The sequence below is a fragment of the Leuciscus leuciscus genome (assembly GCF_965113295.1).
Source record: "Leuciscus leuciscus genome assembly, chromosome: 13".
Taxonomy (NCBI): domain Eukaryota; kingdom Metazoa; phylum Chordata; class Actinopteri; order Cypriniformes; family Leuciscidae; genus Leuciscus; species Leuciscus leuciscus.
Genome location: NC_138737.1, coordinates 40,128,802 through 40,155,266, shown reverse-complemented (window position 1 = coordinate 40,155,266; position 26,465 = coordinate 40,128,802). Strand labels below are relative to the sequence as shown.

The 26,465-nt window shown below is 37.2% G+C and overlaps 1 protein-coding gene across 1 annotated transcript; it reads left to right on the top strand.

Annotated features, from left to right (window-relative positions):
- The first annotated feature begins 1,840 nt into the window (after positions 1-1,840).
- Positions 1,841-21,499, top strand: gabrd (gamma-aminobutyric acid type A receptor subunit delta). The gene is made up of 9 exons (XM_082188764.1): positions 1,841-2,068; positions 4,508-4,623; positions 7,369-7,436; positions 8,949-9,169; positions 10,848-10,930; positions 16,631-16,768; positions 16,932-17,087; positions 18,317-18,525; positions 20,261-21,499. The coding sequence occupies exons 1-9, from the start codon at positions 2,001-2,003 to the stop codon at positions 20,570-20,572; spliced, it is 1,371 nt and encodes a 456-aa protein (XP_082044890.1). The 5' UTR covers positions 1,841-2,000; the 3' UTR covers positions 20,573-21,499.
- The last annotated feature ends 4,966 nt before the right edge of the window (positions 21,500-26,465 follow it).

Below are 26,465 nucleotides of genomic sequence, written 5' to 3'. Positions count from 1 at the left end.
AGGGAGCGGCAACCAATTTGAAAATGAATTTATAATAAATACTGCAATATTCCATAGAAAATAAGAAGTGTCCCTTTTGATTTCATGGTGACTTATGCTAATCGTATTTTTATATTTTAGAAAATTTGTTTCCAAAGTTGTTGTTTTTTTATATATATTATATTATATTATATTATATTATATTATATTATATTATATTATATTATATTATATTATATTATATATGGGTATATGGTTATTATGGCCCTGCAAATAATAACTTGTGGTGGTCTTAATGTGTGTGTGTGTGTGTGTACAAGGTGTGTACATGCCTTTACCTTCTCTCTCTCTCTCTCTCTTTCTCTATCTGTGTGTGTGTTTGTGTGTGTGTGTGTGTGTGTGTGTGTGTGTGTGTGTGTGTGTGTGTGTGTGTGTGTGTGTGGTGTGTGTGTGTGTGTGTGTGTGTGTGTGTGTGTGTGTGTGTGTGTGTGTGTGTGTGTGTGTGTGTGTGTGTGTGAGTGTGTGTGTGTGTGTGTGTGCGCGCGCGTGTGTGAGTGTGTGTCACACTAGGGCTGTTTTATAAGTTATGAAAACTAAATAATCAGCTCAGCATTTCTGTCCTGTATTCTGTAGTGGTGTAAATCCTCGGGGTCCACCTCTTATAACACATCTCTATCCATCTCTCTATTCTATTGTCTTCTCTTTCTCTCTTCTCTCTACAAACTCCCAGAACAACAGCTTAAACTCTTGCTTTAACATTGTCAATAGCATGAAGGGTTTCTTAAAACCCTTTCAATGTTCAGTATAAGTCAACAAGAGCTTATGCAATCAATGTCACTGAACGCACTATTACATCATTTAAGCTCATGGCCTTTATATATGTCAGACAACAACATAAAAAACATCAGACAGGATACAACCAAAGCAAACAATAGTCTGACACTAAGAATAGTGCAAATGATTGAACAAAGAACTTGGATGTGTGTTGATGCCTCATAACCCTCTTCATAAGAAGCATTCAGTAGACAGGGTGATAGAGATGACAGTAAAGCAGGGTTGATGTTACATAAGAACATTGTTTTATCGTGCGAGTGCTTGTATCCTCCACGTCACGAGCGGAGGATTTTAATCTGATGTGAACGAAGAGGAGGGATCCGTTCATTCAAATGAATCGGTTCGTTCGAACAGTTAGTTTTGCTGAACCGATTCTTTCAAGTCAACGATCAAAACTGTTCTCACTTATTTTATGTCCAATCTTTTGCTGGTAGTGGTACACTGACATTTGCCTTTGTCGTGTATTTTATGTGCAATATTTTTGATATAGCCTAACTATTGTATATCGATTGTATTTGAAATAAACGAACAGGGTTTGATTATTTAGGGTTTGCTATTGCTTCGATCTCGTGTGACAGGTATTGCTAGTGGAGAGGTTATTGTCATATGGCAAGCCGTTTTGTCTTTTATTCAGATATGAATTCTTGATATCAACAATTACATTTTCACTAGTTAAAAATGTAATTGTTGACATCAAGAATTAGCATTGTTAGCCTACTAGTGGAAATGTAGGCTAATTCCTGATATCAAAAATGGCCATTGTTACTAGTGAAAATTGAATTGTTGATATCAAGAATTTATATCCTGGAAATTAATAAAAGTTAAAACAGCTTGCCATAATTGTATTAGGACAAGATAAGAGATGAGATGTCAATATATAGTAAGGGAAGTTATTTTGATTGAAGACTATGAGATTTGTTCAATAAAAAGTTTGTTATTAGAAAGTCGAGGAATTCACGAACGCTTGCCGTCGAATCGGTTGGTCAATTCGACAGAATCGTTCGAACGAACCGACTCATAAGAACGATTCATTCGAGAAACGGTTTAACGGACCTGGCGATGGTTTCTCCGCAGTCGGGATAAGGCACGGGCTAAAATATGGATCATTTTAGCAATTTTCCTGCGATTCCTCACAGAATCTGTGAAAACCGGGATATTTGAATCAGTCCGAACCGTGTTTGCGCAGAATGGATGCGCTGAGTTTCTCCGTGACGATCTTCTGGTTTGTGCTCATCGGTGAGAACAGAATGAGCAGGTGAGAATACGCGTGTCATTCACCTCAGGATGAAGATGAGGATGATGAGGATGCACACATATTCATACATATACATATCTGAGTACAGAGCGCAGTTTCATTGATTCTCAAAAATATTGCTCATCTTTATCAAATGGCTTTACAGTGAATAAACGCATCATGTGAACATCCATCTTTTCAGTAATGGATTAAGTTGATATTTCCAGTGAGGCTTTAAGCTTCATCTTATATATAGCCTACGCCTGCAACATGAAACAGAAATGAACAAATATAGTTAAATGACAAGCTTAATGTTAAACATGGAAAACAATTTAAGGTGAAAGTCATCATTCTCGTGGATAGGCTATCATAACAATATGGAGTAATAGGATAGGTATCTGTAGAGCGCTTGCTTATCATTATATATTCATAATACAGTACTTAATTACTATACCTCAATATTCTCGTTGTTGCTTGGAAATTGGGCATTTTTTCACGTGCGCGTCTTTTGCTTTATATAGATCGTCGTGGTTATGTATGGTATTTGTGTATAGTTAGATATAAATAATATGCTATCATAAACATTGCTCTTTTTCTCACAGATTAAAATGTGCATGCATTTATTTGTATTATGCACATACACCGTCTCAGCTTTTGGGTGCAGTTCACAGTTCATTTCACTGACATAATGTTATTATAATGTTCATATCACGTGGAGACACAACACATTACATAGTCACAATACATGACTGTAGTTCACATCTTAAATTTAAAAATAATACACTGACATAATGTTATTATAGGATCATCCCAACAAACATGTTGTAGGCTATTTTTAAGATTATGTTTACATTTTTAATCCGTGTATGTATATAAGACAGATTGTTTTTGTTTTTTTGTTTTTCACGTTAGCCTATATTTGTATTTTTAATATAAATCACAATATGCTGTCATCAAAACACTGATGTTCACCCTGATGGAGTCTGTTGTGTCCGTGGGATTTGAATGAAGCGTTACTTAAAATGTAAAAATGGCAATACACTTTTTTCCCTTTTAATTTAATTTGCAGAGAGACACAAAAAGCATTTTTTATCAATATGCCGTGACTCAAAAAATACCATAAAATACACCAAAAATTTAACATTAAATGTTCATTAAATAATGGGGATAAATTAAGTTAATGCTTTTCTATGAATAACTAAAGGCTTAGAGAGCCTCTTTGTTTCACTTCACAGGGTTTCACATGTATTTGTACATCTTTTTTGAAGTGAATGGTTAAATGAATATGCTGCTAATAAGTGCAAATATTGCTGCAATTGCTGGTAATTATTATAATCTCTTATATATACATTGCTGTTTCATCCAATAAATAATAATAAAAACACACAATAAGACTTACACAATAATAATAATATAATTGAATTTGTAATAGATATTTTTAGGATATTTTAACAAATGACAGCATATTTTTCATGCTTTGCACAATAAAAATGTAAATACCTTTTCCATGCAGCTTGGAGTATAACATGCTTCTTTGTCTTTTTTGTTACTTTTTCTGACAATATAAATCTTTCTTATCACTTTTGATCAATTTAACACATCCTTGCTGAATAAAAGTATTATAAATACTTTCGTTTTATGAAAGTATCTTTCATAAAATGAAAGATAAAATTAAAGACTGACCCCAAACCTTTGAACGGTAGTGTATATTGTTAAAAAAATTTATGTTTTTATTTTAAATAACTGCTGTTCTTTTTTAATCTTTTTATTCATCAAAGAATTCTGAAAAAGTATCACAGGTTATAAAAAAATATGAAGCAGCAGAACTCATTTCAACATTGATAATCATAAATGTTTCTAGAGCATCAGATCATCATATTAGAGTGATTTGTGAAGGATCATGTGACACTGAAGACTGGAGTAATGATGCTGAACATTCAGCTTTGATCACAGGAATAAATTACACTTTACTGTATATTCACATAGAAAACATTATTTTAAATTATAATAATATTTTACAATATTACTGTTTTTTCCCCCTGTATTTCTGATCAAATAATGACATTTCTTTTAAAAAAACATTCACAATAGAAATGTTTCCAAACTTTTGACAGGTATTAAATCTTCAATATTGAGTATTTTGTAGCTTAGCTCTATATATATTTAGAGTAATGCATACTTTACATAGTGTTGGACATGATATTCTGTGTTTAATTATATAATATCTTGTTTTTCATTGAGAATTATAGAATTATAGAAATTAATACTTTTATTCAGCAAGGACGTATTCAATTGGTCAAAAGTGACTGTAAAGACATCTGTAATATTGCAAAAGCTTTCTATTTCAGATAAATGCTGTTCTTTGTTCAACTTTGTTCATCAAAGAATCCTGAAAAAAAAAAAAAAAAAATGTACACGATGTTTTCAAGGATAAGTGAGGATGTGTGTTTTGTCCCGTAGGGCCATGCTGAGTGATATTGGTGAATATGTCGGCACAGACATTGAAATATCCTGGTTGCCTAATCTGGATGATTTAATGAAGGGTTACGCTCGCAACTTTCGCCCAGGGATCGGAGGTGGGTTTGACGTCTACAGATCATCATGTTGGATTGCACTACACTAGCTCAACCCATTCTTAGCATCAATATTTAAAGTCCCCCTGTGGTGAAAATCCAGCCTTTAATGTTGTTTATGTGTCTATGTGGTGTTTTTAATATGCTTTATGACAAACCATGTGTAAATTCATAAGTCGACACCATTGCTGAGTATTTCCTCCTTAAAACTGCAGTGAACCAAAGACAGTCTCAAACACACGCTTTGAAATCGCTGGTGTTTCTGACGTCACAAACTACCTTGTAACCAATCAGGGGTGTGTTTCCCATACAACACCCTAACTCACTGCTGAACTATCATAGTACGATGCATTGTAGAAGAAATCAACTAGATAGTCACGACTGTTTCCCGAAACCGTACTGTCGCAAATTGGTCGTTCAACCATGTTGGTTAATGATGTCACACAGTGTTCAACATGGTTGAACGACGGTTGTTCGGTTGTTCGAAGATCGAATTAATGCTAGATGTTTTGCTATAAATTACAGGCATGGCATCTGAGGACTATTTCAAATTTTTCTCAGTTATTTTGCTTTATTTCCAGATTCAATCATTGGCTCGTACTTGCGTACTAAAGCTCGTTCACACATGCGCACTCTTCAGAAACTACGCTTTAAATCTCTTGACAAACTAAAAGATGTAAATGTAATTTGTATATATTCTAAATAAAATATATAGATTGTACAGAATGTCAGCTTGCTTATTTGGCTCAAGATAAGGATTTATTAAGTCCACATGTCATGTAAACTAGAAACTCTGGTCGATGAGTTTCAGGTCGATGCTGTCGCTCCAAACACACACTTTGAGATGTTGTTTGCGAATATTCCTTGGAACTATAGTTTCGGGAAACACCGACTCGTTGAACTATGATGATAACGAATGAACTTGAGAACATAGTCGGTTAATGATGCTTTGGGGAAACGCACCCCAGATCACCCCACGTTTAAATTTGTCATTTTGGTGATCAAAGATGAATTTTAAGGGATAAAATGGCTGACTACAGGGGGACTTTAAGCCTTTTTTTTCTCTGCAGAACAAAACCTCACACTAAGCGTTCCTGCCAAAACAGCGCCCTACTTCCTACAGTCTATTTTTAGTGAGAAGGCATACTGGTGGCATTAAATAGATCAGTGGTTCTCAGCTGTGACCCAACGCTCTTTACACACCTGATCCAGATCTTTGGGAGAGACTGTAGTCGAGAACCAGAGCAATAGATTACACGTGGCAGAACTCATGTGGCCGTTTGCATAAACTGCTTAGACTAGTCCTATAAGTTAGTCTATAGTCTTCAAGACTGGTCATTAAAGTCAGTTATATAAAAAGGTAGATTGGTCTAATTTGAATCCAAAAAGTGTAAAAATAAGGGTTCTTTATTGGCATCTTCCATGAAGAACCTTTAACATCCATGAAAAAAGGTTATTTATAGTGGACAAAAGTTCTTTAGATTATGAAAATGTTCTTCAAATGAAGATAAAAATGTGTGCTCTGAAAGATGCTTTGGGGAACCAAAATTAATTTGATTGCATTGCGGTGAAAACACCCTTTTGTAACCTTTATTTTTTTTAAAGTGTATACAGTAATTTGTAATTTTATTGAAGGGGAATGGTTAGGATTAGGGTTGGGGTAGGTTTTGTAACTACACTGAACAAAATTATAAATGCAATACTTTTGTTTTTGCCCCCATTTTTCATGAGCTGAACTCAAAGATCAACTTTTCTTTTTTTGGAACCCCCTCCCCCTATTTTAGAGTGGCCTCTTATTGTGGCCAGCCTAAGGCACACCTGTGCAATAATCATGCTGTCTAATCAGCATCTTGATATGCCACACCTTTGAGGTGGATGGATTATCTCGGCAAAGGCAAGGCCTTTTGTGTACATAAAAAAAGTCTTAGATCTTTGAGTTCAGCTCATGAAAAATGGGGGCACAAACAAAAGTTTTGCGCTTATAATTTTGTTCAGTGTATATTTACCATACAAGAGGTTTGTATGTATGATGTATTGCATACACTGTAAAAAAAAAAAAGAAAAAAAAAAAGTAAATTAAAAAAGTAAGTTTGTGCTGCCTTACTATGTTAAGTTTAGTCAACTTGAAATGTGAAGTTGTACTAAGTGACAACTTGGATTTTTGAGTTGACTAAACTTAAAATTTTAAGGATGCACAAACACTTACTTTTTTAAGTTAAAACAAAAGCTGTCTGGGGTAACTTGTTAGGCTGTGCTTTGTAGTAGTCTATAAAGCAGACAGACTCTTCATAACATACTCAACTGTTACCCATGAGACTCAACATGGCCTGTTAGCCTTGATTTTGTTCGCTATTTATGAAACTATGTAATTAGAATTGTCATCTAACAGTGCACTTAATAGAAAACCTATGCAATATCATTCAAACTCTATGCAATATCATTCATGAACTGTAGCTTATTATTGCAAGAGCTCATCAGTCAAACCAGAACAATAAATCTGAAATATTAATATGTAATTAAATGCCCATATATTTATATAAGTGGTCTACACTGGACGTGATAAAGCGACCATTGCAGATCCACTTGTCCTCTGTGTCAGACGAACAGTATGCTATAAATACGGTGGATGGTGAATCGGTTTACTGTCGGGGGTTTGTTGTGTTGCATTGCACTGCATGAGCAGAATCACTGATTTAGATGAGGAGTAGATTGATAATTTATTTTATTTTCTCACTCTTCTCTTCACAGGACCTCCAGTGAATGTCGCCATGGCTATTGAAGTAGCCAGTATTGACCATATCTCAGAAGCCAACATGGTAATGTTTCAAAATCACACTATTTCACATGTATTGGATTTGTATGATTATTGTATTGTAAATATATATATATATATATATATATATATATTTGCCATTAATGTAACTAATCTGCAGTTTTGCATTTGTTAAAAGTATCCTTTGAATATATATTTTTCTGACTTTTCCTAACTTTTCCAAATAGAGTGGATTCAGTTCCAGAATAATAAATAAAATAAACAGTAGGATTGAGTCCAGTGCATTATATTATTCTAAATTTGATCACCTCTTATTAAGTGCATTATTTGGTCACACTTTAGTTTAGGGTCCTATTCTCACTATTAACTACGACTTTTACCTCAAACTCCTAATTACTGCTTATTAATAGTTAATAAGGTAGTTAAAGTCCCCCTGTGGTGAAAATCCAGCTTTTAACGTTGTTTATGTGTCTATGTGGTGTTTTTAATCTGCTTTAAGACAAACCATGTGTAAGTTCATAAGTCGACAGCATTGCTGAGTATTTCCTCCTTAAAACTGCAGTGAACCAAAGACAGTCTCAAACACACGCTTTTAAATCGCTGGTGTTTCTGACGTCACAAACTACCTTGTAACCAATAAGATCAACGTGTGATCGTCAACCAGTGGATCTCTGAGCTGAGTGAGTGAGTGGAGGCGGGGCTCATTTGCATATTCATAGAACCGCGCATACTAAATGAGGCAAGGGTGTCAATTTACATTCAAGATATTTTAAGGCATTAAGAAGTTTTTTTCAAGGAAAAAACATTTAAATATGTAATTTTGGTGATCAAAGATGAGTTTTAACGGATACAATTATTGACTACAGGGGGACTTTAAGTTTAGGATTAAAAGATGTAGAATATGGTCATGCAGAATAAGGCATTAATATGTGCTTTATAAGTACTAATAAACAGCCAATATCATAGTAATATGCATGCTAATAAGCAACTAGTTAATAGTGAGAATTGGACCCTAAACTAAAGAGTTACCCATTATTTCTAGCTGACAAGTACAGTTACCCCTGACACACAAGTCACTGTGATCACTGAAACAGAAATGTGTTCACCCGTGATTTAAATGTGAACCTGTCCCAAATTAAAGGTCTACGAAACAAAACACAAACTTAAAATCATGCTGTTAAAAAGAAATGGAAATCAAGTTGATTAGTCAATCCATCTTCAGACCATGCCAGCAAAAGTTATGGATTTTTCAACCATTTTGCCCCAAATCATCTCCAGATTTCTTTAATTGGTTATTTCTGCAGTTGGTTTGCTTGGCCCTGATATTTGCTATAAAAATAATTATAATTATCATCTATATCAATTAATAATTTGACCACTTTTAAGGGGTTTTTATGAAGAACAAGATCACACCATACTCATGTTAAAATCATTGTAAATAGTGATTTAAACTAAACCTGTCTTTAAATAAGGACAATACACAACAATAAGTCCCAGATAACTCTCAACATCATAAAACCGTGGATGTTTTGTTTGTGTGCATTTGTGTCTACAGGAATACACTATGACAATATTTCTGCGGCAGAGTTGGAAAGACGACCGCTTGTCCTACAACCACACAAACAAAACTCTGGGCTTGGACAGCCGCTTCGTAGACAAACTCTGGGTACCAGACACGTTCATTGTGAACGCCAAATCAGCCTGGTTTCACGACGTTACTGTGGAGAACAAACTCATTCGCCTGCAGCCTGATGGAGTCATTCTCTACAGCAGTCGGTACGGGTTTTAAACCTCTTACAAATGAATCCGGGCTTTTGTATTGGCAATTATGTAAAAGGACTTTAGGTGAAACAGTAAAGCTAGAACGTTGACAGATTACAGTAAAGGGGAAGAGATCAAATTACTCTAATGTTTGTAATTATAACTAGGGTTGGGTATCGTTTGGATTTTAATGATTCCGATTCTGCTTGTCGATTCCTAATTTTGATTCCAATAATAATTTTTTTTTTTTTTTTACGTATATATCATTCGGATTTAGTCTTATTGCAAAACATTTAATTGTATCTGAATATCATGAACAAAAATCAACAGGCTAAAGAACACTTACATAAGGAACATTTGCCTGTGGTTTAAAAACACCATAGAAAAACAACTAGCCTGGCTAATATAAATGTAAAGTATTATTAAAGACAAGTAAACACTCAGTAATTAAAAAAGAACAAATAAAAAATTAGCAATCGCTAAAAATAGATACAACTGAACAAAAATACAATTGAAATAAACTTTTTTTTAAAGATTTTCAGGTATTCAGGTACAGAATCTGTAATCAAATGTAAAATATATACTCTTTATAAATAAAATATACATTACAAATATAGTTTCAAAAGTTATTCAGTCAAGAACGAGTGAATTTTCTCTTTGTCTTTTGTTGTTAGATTAGTGTTATTATAGAGACGCAGCAGGAATAGTGTTATTATTATAGAGACGGCAGCAGGAATATTAGGCTGCTGTCACTTTAAGAGCTGCACTGATCCAATATACTGATACACGTGCGATTTAAAATCACATTAAAATCCCTTTCTGTGAGTGCTTTGGATGTGTGTACAGCACAGAAAACAGTGTGCTAGTCGTCTCACGTTTGAATGGTTTAAAGTCATTTTAAAATGCTAACAAAGGAATCCATAAGAGGATTCAAAAATCGAAAGTATCCGATTCCTGACCTTTCGATTCCCAACCCTAATTACAACAGTAAAGAAGTCTGTTCATTATTTTATTCAAAATAAGTCTGCCTATCCACATAACTGCTTAATATATAATTACATAAAGGCCACCACTGAACTAATTGACCCTTTGCAGGGAGTTTGATTGACAGGCGATCTGACCAATCATAATCCGCCATCCGCCGAATCCGCCATTTTTGTCCGACAAAGCAATCAGGAGAGTTAGTAGATTAACGTTGGAGGATTTGAACTTGAGAAACGCTGTGTACTGACGTCTTTCCGTGGTTAAAACAACATTCCTTCTGATGTTCATTCATGTTTATTTGATGCTATAAATGAACTAGAAGGAAGATCAGTTCACGAGACGCCTTAGCTGAGTGATCTGTCAGACACATTAAAGAGCCACAAAACGCTATTTATTGTTTACATTTCTTAAAAAAATGACCTAATTTGAAAGTTGAGACTTTGTTTCATATCAGAAGTACCCTGGTCTGTCCTCTCTCAGTGTGTTGTCAGTGTCCTCTCTGCTCTGCAATGTGTACTTCACTGTGTGAGAACATGGTGTGGCGTGAGAGAGGCGTGGTTTGTCGGACATAGCAACAGTAACTAAAGGGGGCGGGTCTTTGCGAATGTTCAATTGCATACATTTTACAAGCTTCTTAACAGATGATCACTGAGTGTTTTATTCACCTGCTCCATATTTGAAATGTGTATCATGATGTTTTTCCTTTCAGAATTACATCTACAGTTGCGTGTGACATGGACCTCACCAAATACCCCATGGATGAACAGGAATGCATGCTAGACTTGGAAAGCTGTGAGTAAGGGGAAATCTGGCATCTCTCATCTTAATTTACTGTTTGTTTATTGTCTGACGTATACATTTCTTTATAGTCATAACAATTCACATCTGCTTTCAAAACATGTTTATTTATCATAATTATGAAGCTCAATCGCAAAACTATTTAAGCCTTTAGTAATTGCTTTTATGACTATAAAGAAATGTATACGTCTAACAAAGGGTTCATTCAGAACATAATCGAAACCTGAAAGTCCCAGCCATTACAACTTACAAACATACTATAAAATAAGTGACGATTGAAAGAGAACCAGGACAGTTTTCAAAAGGACATGTATATTCACTATTCAAATACCCGCCACACATTAAAAATACTATAAAAGAAATTATATAGGAAATGTAATGGATTTTTCATCACTTCAACATAGTCCCTAAATCATAAAGCCTGGTATAAAGCAACGATAAAATCCCGCCGGTTTAGCACAGCCTGAAGTTGACAGGTCTGACGTGTTCGATTACTGTGTGTGGGTGATGCAAGGATGGCAGGAATTTGGACATGGCATTAGGTCCCAGCACAAGAAACTCAAAACTCCAGCGTCTGTGCCACGATACGGGCTGGCATGAGCCTGGTCCATGAGCCTGGTCCATGAGCCTGGTCCACGAGCCTGGTCCATGAGCATGTCACATCTAGGAGAATCCTATACAGCGTCAGCCACTAGTTTCTGCACAGGGTTACTGAGACATGCTCCTTGGTCTACTTTCTTGCTTCTTCTTTCTTTCTTTATAAAGCACAATTTAATACAACAATAGTTGGCCAAAGAAATTAAATATAACACCAATGATACATAGAGCAAATAATACAAAAATATTATACATACAAATATATGTTATATGTTCCCCGGACTCTTATGTTGAAGTTGTTCCCTTTTCCCGTTCACTGTTTTGTAGTTCCCTTGTAGTTTTATTACTAATTGTTCCCAGGTGTGTCTTGTTATTCTCATTACCTCTTGTGCGCTGTAGTTGATTAGTGTATGTAATGGTTTCTTGTTTGCGTGTGCTTTTGCCATACTCATTGTGTTACTGGTATTGTTTTGTTCTTTTTATTAAAAATTAAAGGCACACTGTGTAAGATTTTTGGATCAAAATATCCCAAAACCACTGGAACGATGTTATATATTTTGTTGATTTGTGTTCTTGCATTATTCCAAAATTTTCTAAGAATGTTTAAATCCAGAGAAATAAGCAGTTTTATCGCCTACCAATGACATCATACCCGCGTAACCCTCAATTTAAGGTTTTATTTAGTAGAAACCATGGAAACACCAAAGACGCTTTAATATATTATGGGCCCTATCTTGCACCCAGCGCAATTTACTTTGTACAGCGACGCATGTATCATTCCTATTTTGCACCCGCGCACAGCGGATTTTTCCCTCCACAGAAGCACGTCGGTTAACTAAGAAATACACTTGCGCTCCCGGGGGCGGTTCAGCGCAAAGAGGAGGCGTGTTCCGGCACAAACGTTCCTTCATGCTATTTTGCAGGTTTAGAAAACAATTCCGCCAATGACCGAAAAAAAACAGTTTAAAGTCAGTGGCGCGTTGCGCATGTTATTCATATGCTATTTTAAGGGCCATAATCAATGTAGCGTGTGCACAACGCGCATACACTTTTATTCTCTCATCTACACACAGACGCAGCAGTTATCATTTTTGCAAATCATACATTATTACGATAGATAGATAGATAGATAGATATACAGTTTATTATAAAAGCGATTTAGCTTACACATTTACCCAAATTATCATACGCCTGTTTGACCGAAGTTAATTTGGATGCGTTTCTCCATCCCCAACGTCCCTGACGAGAACGTCGGTCTCCTCGGCTGTGAACCGCTGCTGGCGTGAGCCTGGCAAATCCACCGTTATAATAGGAATCCGCCATGGAACAAGCCTGCCTGCTCTTAAAGGGAATGTGAGATGACGCTCTGATTGGTTTATTTCACATTACGCCCAAACCACACCTATGAATAATGAAGCTACTTCAGACCAACACATTTTAGATTTGCGTCGGGCGCAAGAGTCATTTATCCCGCCGGTATAATAGCAACAGCGCCCAAGACCCGCCCACAAAGTTACTTGCGTTTTGCGCTTGATACTTTCGTTTCAGATCGTTAAAATAGGGCCCTATGTGTTTTATTAGAGAGGTGAGCAACTGTTTGGAAACATTCATCAACAGAAACTAATCATACAGTGTTTTCTTGATTTACCGTGAGTACCATATTTTACCATGCCTAATATCGATCTCCCTGCAGTGTGCAACAAGTGTTCACAGTCGCCGCCGAGCGAATGCACAGAGTAGCATTATAACAACTTTCATCACACTCAAAAGTATCTAATATGATAAAACAGCGCTGTGTTTCCCCCCACACACGTGACCGGAAGACGCAGAAGCGTCTGTGGGATAATAAAAGCTCCACTGCTGTCGAGCCACGTGTCGCACTCGTCTCTCGTTAGCAATCGCTCCAGCGGCCTCGTTTCGCTCCAACGGCTTTCGTAACGTTAATAAATCTTTAATACATTACCGGTCATCCATGAAGATGATTTCTGCCGAGTCCGAAGACAACAACTCCCATGATTCAGCGAAATCAAGGCGTCATCAGAGCCCTTCTACGGAGGGCTTGGCCACTCCCTATTACGTCCTATTGTACCGAATTTTGGTTGTAGTTCCACCAGAGTTCCACTGGGGGCGATCGCCCATGAGTGCAAAATGAATGGGAGTCTATGGCGCTAGACGGCTAAATTTGTCTCTTTCACCCGATTGCCGTTGAGAAATCTCAGATTTGATTGTAGGTTTTGCAAGTTCAACATGGGTTATAGGTCGACAGTTGAATGAACGAGTACTTATGTCCTTTCGATTTCTTACAGGTTGAGTTTTTGTTGCCCATAACACGCTAGTATTCTGCTAATGAACGCTGATTGGTCAGTGAAGGACTGATTACGACCAGAGATACCGCTTGATGGTCTTTTAAAACAACAAAACAAAATCTCTTCTAGCACGTGTATTTACCTGTGTCAGCTGTGTTATGTGTTTGCCTGTGTCAGCTGTGTTGTGTGTTTACCTGTGTCAGCTGTGTTGTGTGTTTACCTGTGTCGGCTGTGTTGTGTGTTTACCTGTGTCGGCTGTGTTGTGTGTTTACCTGTGTCGGCTGTGTTGTGTGTTTACCTGTGTCAGCTGTGTTGTGTAGTTACCTGTGTCAGCTGTGTTGTGTGTTTACCTGTGTCAGCTGTGTTGTGTAGTTACCTGTGTCAGCTGTGTTGTGTGTTTACCTGTGTCAGCTGTGTTGTGTAGTTACCTGTGTCAGCTGTGTTGTGTGTTTACCTGTGTCAGCTGTGTTGTGTATTTACCTGTGTCGGCTGTGTTGTGTGTTTACCTGTGTCAGCTGTGTTGTGTATTTACCTGTGTCAGCTGTGTTGTGTAGTTACCTGTGTCAGCTGTGTTGTTTGTTTACCTGTGTCAGCTGTGTTGTGTTTACCTGTGTCAGCTGTGTTGTGTTTACCTGTGTCAGCTGTGTTGTGTGTTTACCTGTGTCAGCTGTGTTGTGTGTTTACCTGTGGTTGTGTTTACCTGTGTCAGCTGTGTTGTGTGTTTACCTGTGTCAGCTGTGTTGTGTTTACCTGTGTCAGCTGTGTTGTGTATTTACCTGTGTCAGCTGTGTTGTGTATTTACCTGTGTCAGCTGTGTTGTGTATTTACCTGTGTCAGCTGTGTTGTGTGTTTACCTGTGTCGGCTGTGTTGTGTGTAGTTACCTGTGTCAGCTGTGTTGTGTATTTACCTGTGTCAGCTGTGTTGTGTATTTGCCAGTGTCAGCTGTGTTGTGTGTTTACCTGTGTCAGCTGTGTTGTGTGTTTACCTGTGTCAGCTGTGTTGTGTGTTTACCTGTGTCAGCTGTGTTGTGTGTTTACCTGTGTCCGCTGTGTTGTGTGTTTACCTGTGTCAGCTGTGTTGTGTGTTTACCTGTGTCAACTGTGTTGTGTGTTTACCTGTGGTTGTGTTTACCTGTGTCAGCTGTGTTGTGCGTTTACCTGTGTCAGCTGTGTTGTGTGTTTACCTGTGTCAGCTGTGTTGTGTGTTTACCTGTGTCCGCTGTGTTTGTGTGTTTACCTGTGTCCGCTGTGTTGTGTGTTTACCTGTGTCAGCTGTGTTGTGTGTTTACCTGTGGTTGTGTTTACCTGTGTCAGCTGTGTTGTGTGTTTACCTGTGTCAGCTGTGTTGTGTGTTTACCTGTGTCAGCTGTGTTGTGTGTTTACCTGTGTCAGCTGTGTTGTGTGTTTACCTGTGGTTGTGTTTACCTGTGTCAGCTGTGTTGTGTGTTTAGCTGCGTCGGCTGTGTTGTGTGTTTACCTGCGTCGGCTGTGTTGTGTGTTTACCTGTGTCAGCTGTGTTGTGTGTTTACCTGTGTCAGCTGTGTTGTGTGTTTACCTGTGGTTGTGTTTACCTGTGTCAGCTGTGTTGTGTGTTTAGCTGCGTCGGCTGTGTTGTGTGTTTACCTGCGTCGGCTGTGTTGTGTGTTTACCTGTGTCAGCTGTGTTGTGTGTTTACCTGTGTCAGCTGTGTTGTGTGTTTACCTGTGTCAGCTGTGTTGTGTGTTTACCTGTGGTTGTGTTTACCTGTGTCAGCTGTGTTGTGTGTTTAGCTGCGTCGGCTGTGTTGTGTGTTTACCTGTGTCAGCTGTGTTGTGTGTTTACCTGTGTCCGCTGTGTTGTGTGTTTACCTGTGTCAGCTGTGTTGTGTGTTTACCTGTGTCAGCTGTGTTGTGTGTTTACCTGTGGTTGTGTTTACCTGTGTCAGCTGTGTTGTGCGTTTACCTGTGTCAGCTGTGTTGTGTGTTTACCTGTGTCAGCTGTGTTGTGTGTTTACCTGTGTCAGCTGTGTTGTGTGTTTACCTGTGTCAGCTGTGTTGTCGATGCCTCGAGAGAAAAGAAAGTGCAGAGCGCGAAAGCACCAAAGTGACTGAAGGATTGCCGTGAAGCAGTATCTCTGGTCGTACGATGTGTATGACGTCATTGACATTTTAAAAGACTTTTTAAAACAAATAAGTGACTCTAAAAAATCTAACACCCAGCAATGTGTAATTTCTTTGCATCTCCTTTCGAATACAACATTCAAATTACTAGACAAAAAATTATATCCTGAGAAAAGTGGATTTTGAGGGGTATAGACCTCCATTCATTCTGCACTCGTCCTGTGAGCGCCCTCATGTGGAGCCAGAGTGGAACTGCAGCCAGTTCAGAAGCCGGAAGTTTACTGAGAGTGGAAGTTCTCCCCTTATTAGACAGTCTCTGGCGTCATCAAGCAACGCCTTTGTTTTGAATAAACGACCTCTAGTGGCGAAATATTACATAGTGTGCCTTTATCTGCACTTAGATCCTCATCTCCACCTGCCTTATCTCGTCCCACACGTTACATTACATTTTGACTTCATGAAACATGAGCTAAATGATCATACAAGTGTCCACAACTGCACAACATATCCCTGCGCAAAAAAACAAAACAAGATAGTCATGCTTTTGACTAACTAGAATGTTGTTTTCTAGTGATTTATTGCATATTCCTTTCTTTCCTGTTCTCATATGAACATAACCTAATAAGAACAACAAGTTTGTGCAGCTGCTAAAAACTAAGATGTGTTTGTTCTCCTCTTGTTGGGGTTTGCAGACGGCTACTCTTCAGAAGACATCGTGTATCACTGGTCAGACAGTCAAACACTCATCCATGGACTGGACAAACTGGAGCTGTCCCAGTTCACCATCACTGATTATCGCTTTGTCACGGAGCTGTTGAACTTTAAATCCGGTGAGGCTTTTCATCAACATGATCTGATATTTCTGATTTAACTGAACTCTACCAAAACATTGGTTGCTAATGCTGTGGCAACAGTTGTTGTCACTTCAATGGTTTTAATCAGTTTTGTTCACTCAAAAGCAACATTTTAAAAGTATTGTCATTCTTGAAACAGCGGGGAGATTTCCACGTCTCAGCTTACGATTCGAACTAAGACGAAACCGAGGAGTTTACATCATCCAGTCCTACATGCCCTCCATCCTACTGGTTGCCATGTCATGGGTTTCATTCTGGATCAGCCAATCAGCGGTGCCGGCAAGAGTGTCTTTAGGTCAGTGTTTCAGTGTTAACTCGGCTAACAGGGACCGTTCTCAATACGTTAGCTATCATTCTGGAAAGATTCTCTTAACGTTAAACAGACGTTTTTCCTGTAACATTAATAAAATGTTCATTCAATGACAATATCGGGAAGCTTGTTTCCGCCACAGAATAAAAAATAAAAAAGGTAATTGTGACTTTTTTTCTCACAATTGCGAGTTTACATCAGAATTGCGTGATATAAAGTTGCAATTGCGAGTTATAAAGTCAGAATTGTGAGATATAAACTCTCTTCTCAGAATTGCATGATATAAAGTCGCAATTGCGAGAAAAAAAGTCTGAATTGCGAGTTTATATGAAAAAAGTCAGTCTTTATATCTCACAATTCTGAGAAAAGATGTCAGAATTGAGAGAAATAAAGTCAGTATTGCGAGAAATAAAGTCAGAATTGCAAGAAATAAAGTCAGAATTGTATGTTTTAAAGAATTGCGAGATATAAAGTCAGAATTGCGTGTTTTAAAGTCAGAATTGTGAGAAATAAACTCACAATTGCAAGAAAAAAGTGTCTGAATTGCGAGATGTAAACTTAAAAAGATAAAAATATCAATTATCAATTATCTTTTAAAATGTTTTTTTGATGTGGCTGAAACAAGCTTCCATAATAATGTTCTTAAAACATTGGCACAAAAATATTATTTATACGTTTTTTAAATCGTTTTAGTTGGATGTTCATCTAACATTTTTTAAATGTTACCACTTGTTCAAAGAACATTCAAAAGTAACGATCCGAAAATGTTCAAAGAATGTCAAAATTGATTTTTTCCTTAACGTTCGCATAACCAAGAAAAAACATTCTTAAAACATTTTTAAAAAGTGGACGTTGTAAACGTTCAGAGAACATGCAGAAATAACATTTTCAGAACTTAATGGGAATGTTAGCATTCCTCTTTTTTTTTTTTTTTTGCCTCTTCACGATGACTTGCTTAATTTAGTCCCAATTTGTAAGTCGCTTTGGACAAAAGCGTCTGCTAAATGACTAAATGTAAATGTAAAATGTAAATGTTAGCAAAACGTTCTTACAACACATTTTTGTTTGCTGGGAATATTACAGTTTATAAAATGTAAACTTCACTAAAGTATTTTTTTTTAAATCAGTCAAGTTGAATGAGAACCTTTAACACAATCACACACACAGATAAACCTGATGAGTTAAATGAATACTGGTGTTCCCGTGTGTCTTAGGAATCACGACGGTGCTCACCATGACTACACTGATGGTCAGTGCTCGTTCATCACTGCCCCGCGCTTCTGCCATTAAAGCTCTGGACGTGTATTTCTGGATCTGCTACGTCTTCGTCTTCGCTGCCTTGATCGAATACGCTTTTGCTCACTATAATGCAGACTACAGCAAGAAGGAGAAAGCCAAAGTCAAGACGAATAAGAGCTCAGAGGTACAATCAGATACATTAAAAGTGTGAAACTCTGTACTAACTGTACGCTATGATTGACCCATCTCAGAACACCACGGGCCAGATTTACCAACAACCCTCTTTTGGCGTTAAAAAACAACTGTCAAGATTTACCAAAGACAAGAAGTGAAAAAGTAGCGATGAAAAGACGTGGACAGGGTTATTTTTGCAGCTGACCTTATCGCATATGTACTTGTAGGAGTTTCCCTTTAAGATGCTAAATTTAAGGGAGGAGAGTATTTTAATGAATCATGCAACATGATTTACTAGGGTTTGCGCTTGTCAGTTTACTGGTATTTGAGCAATTATTTAATGTTTTAACCCGCAAATCTTTCCACTTCCTATTGGTGCTTTAATGGGATTGCAGTCTCACTCTAATTTGACTTGTTTAGTGAATCTGGCCCCAAGTCTCCAGCATCTTATATTTCCTAAATCTCAAGTATTTTATTTAGGCCTGTCAAGCGATTAAAATGTTTAATCTAATTAATTACATGATCAAATTCATTATTCAAAGTCATTATTGTGTTAAATGAGAAAAGCATCAAATAGACATTACAAAAAGTAGCTTTAGAAAAATTTTTTTTTTGTTTGATTCAACATTTTATTACACATTAACTTTTAGGCTTAAATGCCCATTAGGGTGAGTAAATAACATATTTTTCATTTTTGGGTGCACTATCCCTTTAATGTGTTTTTATTAATATGGAAATATGAAATGTTTCTAATGAAATTATACTCTATATAAGAAACTAAAACTGCCAGTAGGTGACGGTAAATGTCTAAATGAGTGAGTCAATGAGTCATTCATTCGATTTGTTCAAACAGCTGATTCATTCAGGAATGAAGTAAATGGCTCTCTTTATGAATGAGTCATTGAATCATTGGTTCACGCGATTGATTCGCTCAAAACAAGGATTCATTCAGAGAGCTTTGTGTTGCTCTGAGACATACAACAGTTCTGCTTGAACGTTTTAATTGGCAAAATTGAGCAGAAACACAGTATTAACTTCTTATTTATTGACCTGTTGTTTAAAATCAACATCACATTTCCACTCGTGCCAAAAAAACGGTACTTGTGTGACTCAAATGATATAAATATGAGACAAAACCTCATACAGGGTCATAAATGTGTTAAATCAGTTTATTTTTGTTATTTTTTCATAACTTATTAATTGAACTAACGTGTTAAATCGACAGCCCTAATTTTAATAGTTTCCAAGTCAAGGTGAAAGGCCACAATATTGACTAAAGCCATATTCAAGTTTACAAGTTTAGAGTGGAATAGAGTTCAACATTAAAGGAATAGGTCACTTAAATTGTTTTAATTCTGTCATCATTTACTCACCCTCAAGTTATTTCAAACCTTTATGAACTTCTTTCTTCTGCTGAACACAAAAGAAGATATTTAGAAGAATGTCAGTAACCAAACAGTTGATGAATCCCATTGACTTCCATGGTAGGAAGAAAAAATACTATGGAAGTCAATGGGATTCATCAACTTTGGATGAACTTATGAATGATATTTTGAAGATATCATTCTTCAAAATATCTTCTTTTGTGTTCAGCAGAAGAGAGAAAGTCATACAGGTTTGAAACAACTTGAGGGTGACTAAATGATGACAGAATTTACACTTTTTAAGTGAACTATTCCTTTAATTCCTATCTATGACTTTTTATGAACGCATATAATGACTTTTCCCCTCATCTCCTTTTGTAGTCCATGGTGAAAAATGGAAAGCAGGCCATGGTTCTCTTTTCGCTGTCTGTGGCTGGCATGAACCAGGGCCTCCTGATCTCGAACAGGCAAAGCAGGACCCAGCGGACCACTGACCCTCCCGGAGAACCGCACGAAGAGACCGAGGTTCGAGGATCTCAATCCCGTCGGGCTCAGAAGGAAAGCAGGGAAGAGAAGAAATGCTGCAAGTGCAAACCCATCGACGCCGACACCATCGACATCTACGCTCGCGCTGTCTTCCCTTTCACCTTCGCTGTGGTCAATGTCATCTACTGGGTGGCATACACAATGTAATACTTCATGAAAGTTTGAGTTCTGCATGTATTTAAATCAATAAACCAATCAACATAACTATAAGATTATTAGAATATCTGGATAAGAATCATTTGAATCAATATTTATCAATATAACGATAGCTTTTAGAATATGCTAAATGCATTATGTTGAATGAAATTCAGAAGGAAGCATTTTAAAAACACTGATACATACCTCTCTTTAATGCTTTACAATGACATTTCCTCATTGCATTATTTGCTTTATCATAATATTTGCACCAGAATAGCCTTCTAGCATGAAGGAACTAAAGCACAACTTTATTGAAGGACTCATCTTACCTTCTCCATCTTTAAATCTTTCCTGGCTTCAATTTTTTTTTTTTTTTTTTTTTTTTATGTTGTTGTTGCAGTGGAAGACATTACTATTAAAAATGACTGATGTTGTGCTCAAATAAAACCGAGCATCCTAAATGAACAGTAATTATATTCAGTATGCATTCTCTTACATTGTGTTTATCATTCTCCCAGCATAAGGGATTAAATATGAGCAAATACTACTTTGTGTTGTTGAAAAATATGACCTGATTCATGGAAACCCACAAGTAATGTTGTTATGCATGAGAGTTTGTATCGCTGATGAAGGTAGTGATGTCATTCTGGCAATTTATCCCTCTTTTGAAACTTTTCTCTTTATTTTGCCTTTTCTTTTGTCAGAGGGTTTTCTTCTGAAATCACGCCATTGTCATGACAATCAGCACACATTGTTTTTGTGCATGAAAACAAACACATAACTATAAAGCATGCGATTTTTTGGTTTCCTGACATTTTAATTTCTTTGTAAATGCATTAATGCCACTACTATATGGCATTACCAAGGCCTCCGTACCATAGGGAAATGACATGATTAATGTCCTTTGGGACAAAGTTGATCAATAAAACTGTTCTTGCCACCAAATGTCTTGAGATTGTTTTAAGAAATGCACATATTTTACTGGAAAATTCTGCAATATTTTAATGAGCACACTAACAGCTTTGCTGCTTGTAACTCCAATAAGAGTGCAGTATTCATAGTTTTCAGTCACATGACTGGCTCAGAGACCTGTAGGGCAAAACATCTGCAGGACACCTGCCAATTTTACATCTGTTTCAAGGCATGAATATTTATTGCTGCAGTATTTCAAACAATAAAAAATAATCTAAAATGCTTAAAGCCGGCATGACTTATTACGTCACATTGCACTTTGCAGTTTAACCGGTTAAGCGTTTTCTTTATAATGGTTTTCTTTGCTAAACGAGACACTGCGTTGCGTTTATATTTTGGGTTTATCTGCTTGCCTCATCAATAAGTGTTGCATATTGAATTTGGTCTTTTAAAATCAATGCCCTACTACACTAGTACTATAGTATACCAAAATTGTTTCAAAGCAGCTTTACAGTGATGAACAATTCAATTATTCTAGCTCTGTAGAAAACAGTGATGTCATCATCCAGCTAAGTTGTTCTCATCAAATTATTAGTCATCCAATGTTTTTATATCAGCTATGCATTGCATTCATTTTGTGAATTGGTATATTTTGTCCGGCTGCAGAGAAATATAGAGCTGAGTATCATCAGCGTAACAGTGAAAACTAATGCTAGGTTTCCTAATGATATCTCCCAAAGGTAGCATGTACAGAGTGAACAGCAATGGTCCTAGTACTGAGCCTTGTGGTACGCCATACTGAACTTTTGATCGATATGATCTCTTCATTTACAGCTACAAACTGATAACGGTCAGATAATTGTGATTTAAACCATACTAATGCAATTCCACTAATGCCAACATAATTTTCGAGTCTATTCAAAAGAATGTTGTGGTCAATAGTACCCAATGCAGCCCTAAGATCAAGTAACACTAACAGAGAGATGCAACAGTGATCAAATGATAAGAGCAAATCATTTGTAACTAATAAGAGCAGTTTCTGTACTATGGTACGGTCTAAATCCTGACTGGAAATCCTCACATAGCATTTTTTTATAAGAAGGAACATATTTACTGCCTTTTCTAGTCCTTTTGACAGATAAGGGAGAAGATAAAGTTGTGATCTTTTAATGAGAGGTTTAATTTCATCCAGCTTAAATATTTTTGGTACATATCCTAATGACAATGATGAATGAATAATATTAAGAAGAGGATCTGTGACAGGAAACACAGAAACATGAACAAAAACACAGGCTACGTTTACACGGAAACGATCTAAAGAGAAAACGCAAAAGTGATCACTTTTTATTCTGCGTTTAGACGAGCGTTATGGGGGGGAAATCTGCGTGCATGTGGTGACGCAAAAATGTATGAAATTCGATGTAGTATGCACTCCAGGCGGCTAGGTGGCAATGTGAAGCACTGATCGGTGCCTTCACTGTCTAGCAGACTTTTGCGTTTTTACCGTTTAGACGGAAACGCGACGGTGGAGCGTTTTTAAGATTTCCACTCTGGAGGGTGGTTTCACTTTTTTGCGTTTTTAAGCCCCAAAAACGCCGTCGCCGTCTAAACGAAAGGCACATCTGATAAAATATTTTTACGTTTTCACCCGCAAGCGTTCTCGTGTAAACAGGGCCTTACATAGAATCGAAGGGGCAGTTCACACGACACCGTTTTCAACAAAAAACGTAAAACTTTTTATGCGTTTTGGCTGTTTGTTTACAGCAGTGTTTTGGGTGCCTGAAAAAGTTTTGAAAACGGGTTTCAAAGTGCAAGCTTTTGAAAACGGTCTCCGTGTATACAACAAAAACGTGAATCTCTGAAGACGATGACGTCATGCACATGCGTATTACGTGTTCAGTCTGGTGTTTCTTCGCCATCTACTGGCCTGTGAATTAGGTAACCAGTTTAGATCCGTGTGAATGGGGATCGTGTTGAAAATGGTGTCGTCTATTCGCGGAAAAACTCAAAGGAAAAACGTCTCCGTTTTAAGCATATCGTTGGCGTGTAAAAACACTGATAAGCCTCTCCCGGCAGTCCTATCAATAGAAACTCTAGGTATGGCCTTTGAGCAGGGCTATCTGATGGATTCTGGTATCTCATCAGAGGTTACAGACACCATCCTGAGTGTGAGAGCTCGCTCTATGAAGAGACTGTGTGCTTTTTAAGTGCCAGCTGTTTGCGTCCTGGTGCAGGACATGCAACTTGAGTCCAGTTCTCTGTCCTGTTGGTTCAGTACTGGAGTTTCTTCAGAAGCAATTTTCTGCAGACGATTCCCCTGTGTCACGTTTGTTTATGTTTCATTTACTTGTTTCATGTCTGTCATGTGATCCCCTGTTCTAGTCATGTTTCAAGTTTGTATTTATTTATATAGCACATTTAAAAACAGCAAACAGGGCTGACCAAAGTGCTGAACAATACACAAGATACAAAACAAGGACATAACCACATATTCATGACTAAAGCTCACAATGTATTAAAAGCTAAAGAAAAAAAAGTAGGTTTTAAGAGAGGATTTAAAAACAGTTAGAGATTGAGCCGCTCTGATGTAGAATGGAAGGCTGTTCCACAGCCTATGGCCAGCAATCGCAAAGGCTCTGTCTCCTCTATTCTTTAATCGTGATCTGGGGAAAGACAAAAGTTCCTGATCACCAGACCTCAGGTTTCATGTGATCCTGCCATGTGTTCTGTGTTGTCATGTTGTTATTGGTTCATTGTTTCATTGTTCAGAGGTGTCCCTTGCCTTGTCATTAGTCTTGTGTGTATTTAAGCCCTCATGTTTGTCTTGTAATTTTGTCAAGTATTGTTACCTGTACCCACTGTTTGATGAGAGTTTGTCAAGTCAAGTTACGCTTAGTCAAGTCTTTGTTTTATGTTTGGGAAATAAACTGCACTTGGGTTCTACAAGCTTGCCATCAGTAGACATCCTTACACCCTGCTAATCTTAAGGTGTATGTAGGGACAATTGCTGTTGAACATGTACCAATTGAGGGTGTTTTGTCAGCTGCTTTTTAATTGTGCATTTTAGATATTAACAAAGTTACACTTTATTTCGATGGTCCGCTTTAGACATTCTACTAACTATAAGTAACTTTACAACTACATGTCAAATAACTCTCATTAGAGTATTAGTAGACTGTTAGGGTTAGTACAATTAGTTGACATGTAGTTGCAAAGTTGCTTATAGCCAGAATGTCTGTTGGGGAGCATCAAAATAAAGTGTAAGCAGATATTAAGCAGAGTCTACTAATACTCTAATGAGAGTTAGTTGGCATGTAGTTGCAATTATGGTTAGTAGAATGTCTAAAGTGGACCATCAAAATAAAGTGTTACCATTAACAATTCCTAATATGAATTCCTAATCTTAATTGTTTAGTGATTTAATGATGAACTGTGGGCTATTTAACACTCAAATGTTCTGCCAATGAATAGCAAAATATTCTGATATTCAAAAAATATAATTATTTTTGTTGAATTATACCTTTTAAGACATTTTAACATTCAAAATTATTTGGTTAGGCCACTTTAGAGCATTAAAGATGAGTGTTTCAACTGTACCATGGTTCTACTGTCCCTGACATGGGTACAACTGGGACAAAAGTAGTTGTTGTCTGTGGAAAATATGAACAATTTCAAGGTATTATTGATCATAATTTCTTTAGTAGACAAATAAATATCACTTGAAAAAAAGGTACATGCTTTGTGTTCAAGGTTCAAGGTAACTTTATCCCCGAAGGGCAATTTAGATTGCAGCCAGCAGTAACAGTATAACAATCAAACAACAACAATGAACATAACCAACAAAGAACATAATTTAAATTTGAATTTACAGAATATTGTTAACAATGGTGATGGCAGTCGGGATAAATGACCTTTTTAATCTGTTTGTTCTGCATCGCGGCAAACTATATCTGTGCCCGGATGGCAGCAGCATGAATTCATCCCACAAGGGATGACTATGGTCAGCCAGAATGGCTCTCGCTTTCTTCAGAGATCTGACCTTATACAGGTCATGTAGGTCATTTAAGGGTGTGCCAACAATTTTGCTGCATACCTTTACGATACCTTGCATGCGATTTTTCTGTTTAATAGACAGTGACCCGTGCCAACAGATAAAAGAAAAAGTGACAACTGATTCAATAAAGCAAGAATAAAACATTTCCATAAAAACAGTATCAACATTAAAACTGCGAAGAAAGTGCATACGCTGATGTGCTTTTTTACACACAGCATCAGCCTAGGACTCAAAGCACAGTTTACTGTCAATTATAATCCCAAGATATTTATACTGCTGCACTAGTTCAACTGGCTGGTTGTCCATCAAAACAGGGGAAATAACAGTGTGATTTCTTCTAAAGTCGATGCACATTTCTTTCGTTTTTTCAACATTAATGTTTAAAAAGGAGGATTTGCACCAATCCATTAAATCCTGCACTACAAGACCGTGTTCGGGGTCATCACTACTGAGGAGGGACACAATGACGGAATCATCCGCAAATTTAATAATATGGCGCCGTTCATGATGGCTTTGGCATTCATTTGTGTATAAAACAAATAAGAGAGGGGAGAGGACACAGCCCTGGGGGGACCCAGTAGAAGAAAAAAGTACATCTGATAAGACACTGTTCACTCTCACCCTTTGTGACCTCACTGTTAAAAAATCCATTAGCCAGCAGATCAGTCCAGTATCAATGTTATAAGTATTCTTCAACCTATCTGCTAAAACATGGGGCTGGATACAGTTAAATGCGGAGGAGAAGTCAATAAATAGTAGATGGGCAAGGGACTTGACCCCCTCAAGATGTTTAAAAACCATATTGCGTCGTCCACACCTCTGCCCGATCTATAGGCAAACTGGAGAGGGTCTAACTTATCCTGTACAGTGTCCAAAAGTGCATCCTTCACTAGCCTTTCAAAAGCTTTCATGACAAGAGATGTAAGGGCTACTGGT

What these genes read in the sequence shown, in the direction of transcription:
- gabrd (XM_082188764.1), top strand. Translation starts at nt 2,001, where the DNA reads ATGGATGCGCTGAGTTTCTCCGTGACGATCTTCTGGTTTGTGCTCATC. An exon ending in CTTTCGCCCAGGGATCGGAG is followed by an intron (nt 4,624 to 7,368) that starts GTGGGTTTGACG and finishes TTCTCTTCACAG; the next exon opens with GACCTCCAGTGAATGTCGCC. An exon ending in ATATCTCAGAAGCCAACATG is followed by an intron (nt 7,437 to 8,948) that starts GTAATGTTTCAA and finishes TTGTGTCTACAG; the next exon opens with GAATACACTATGACAATATT.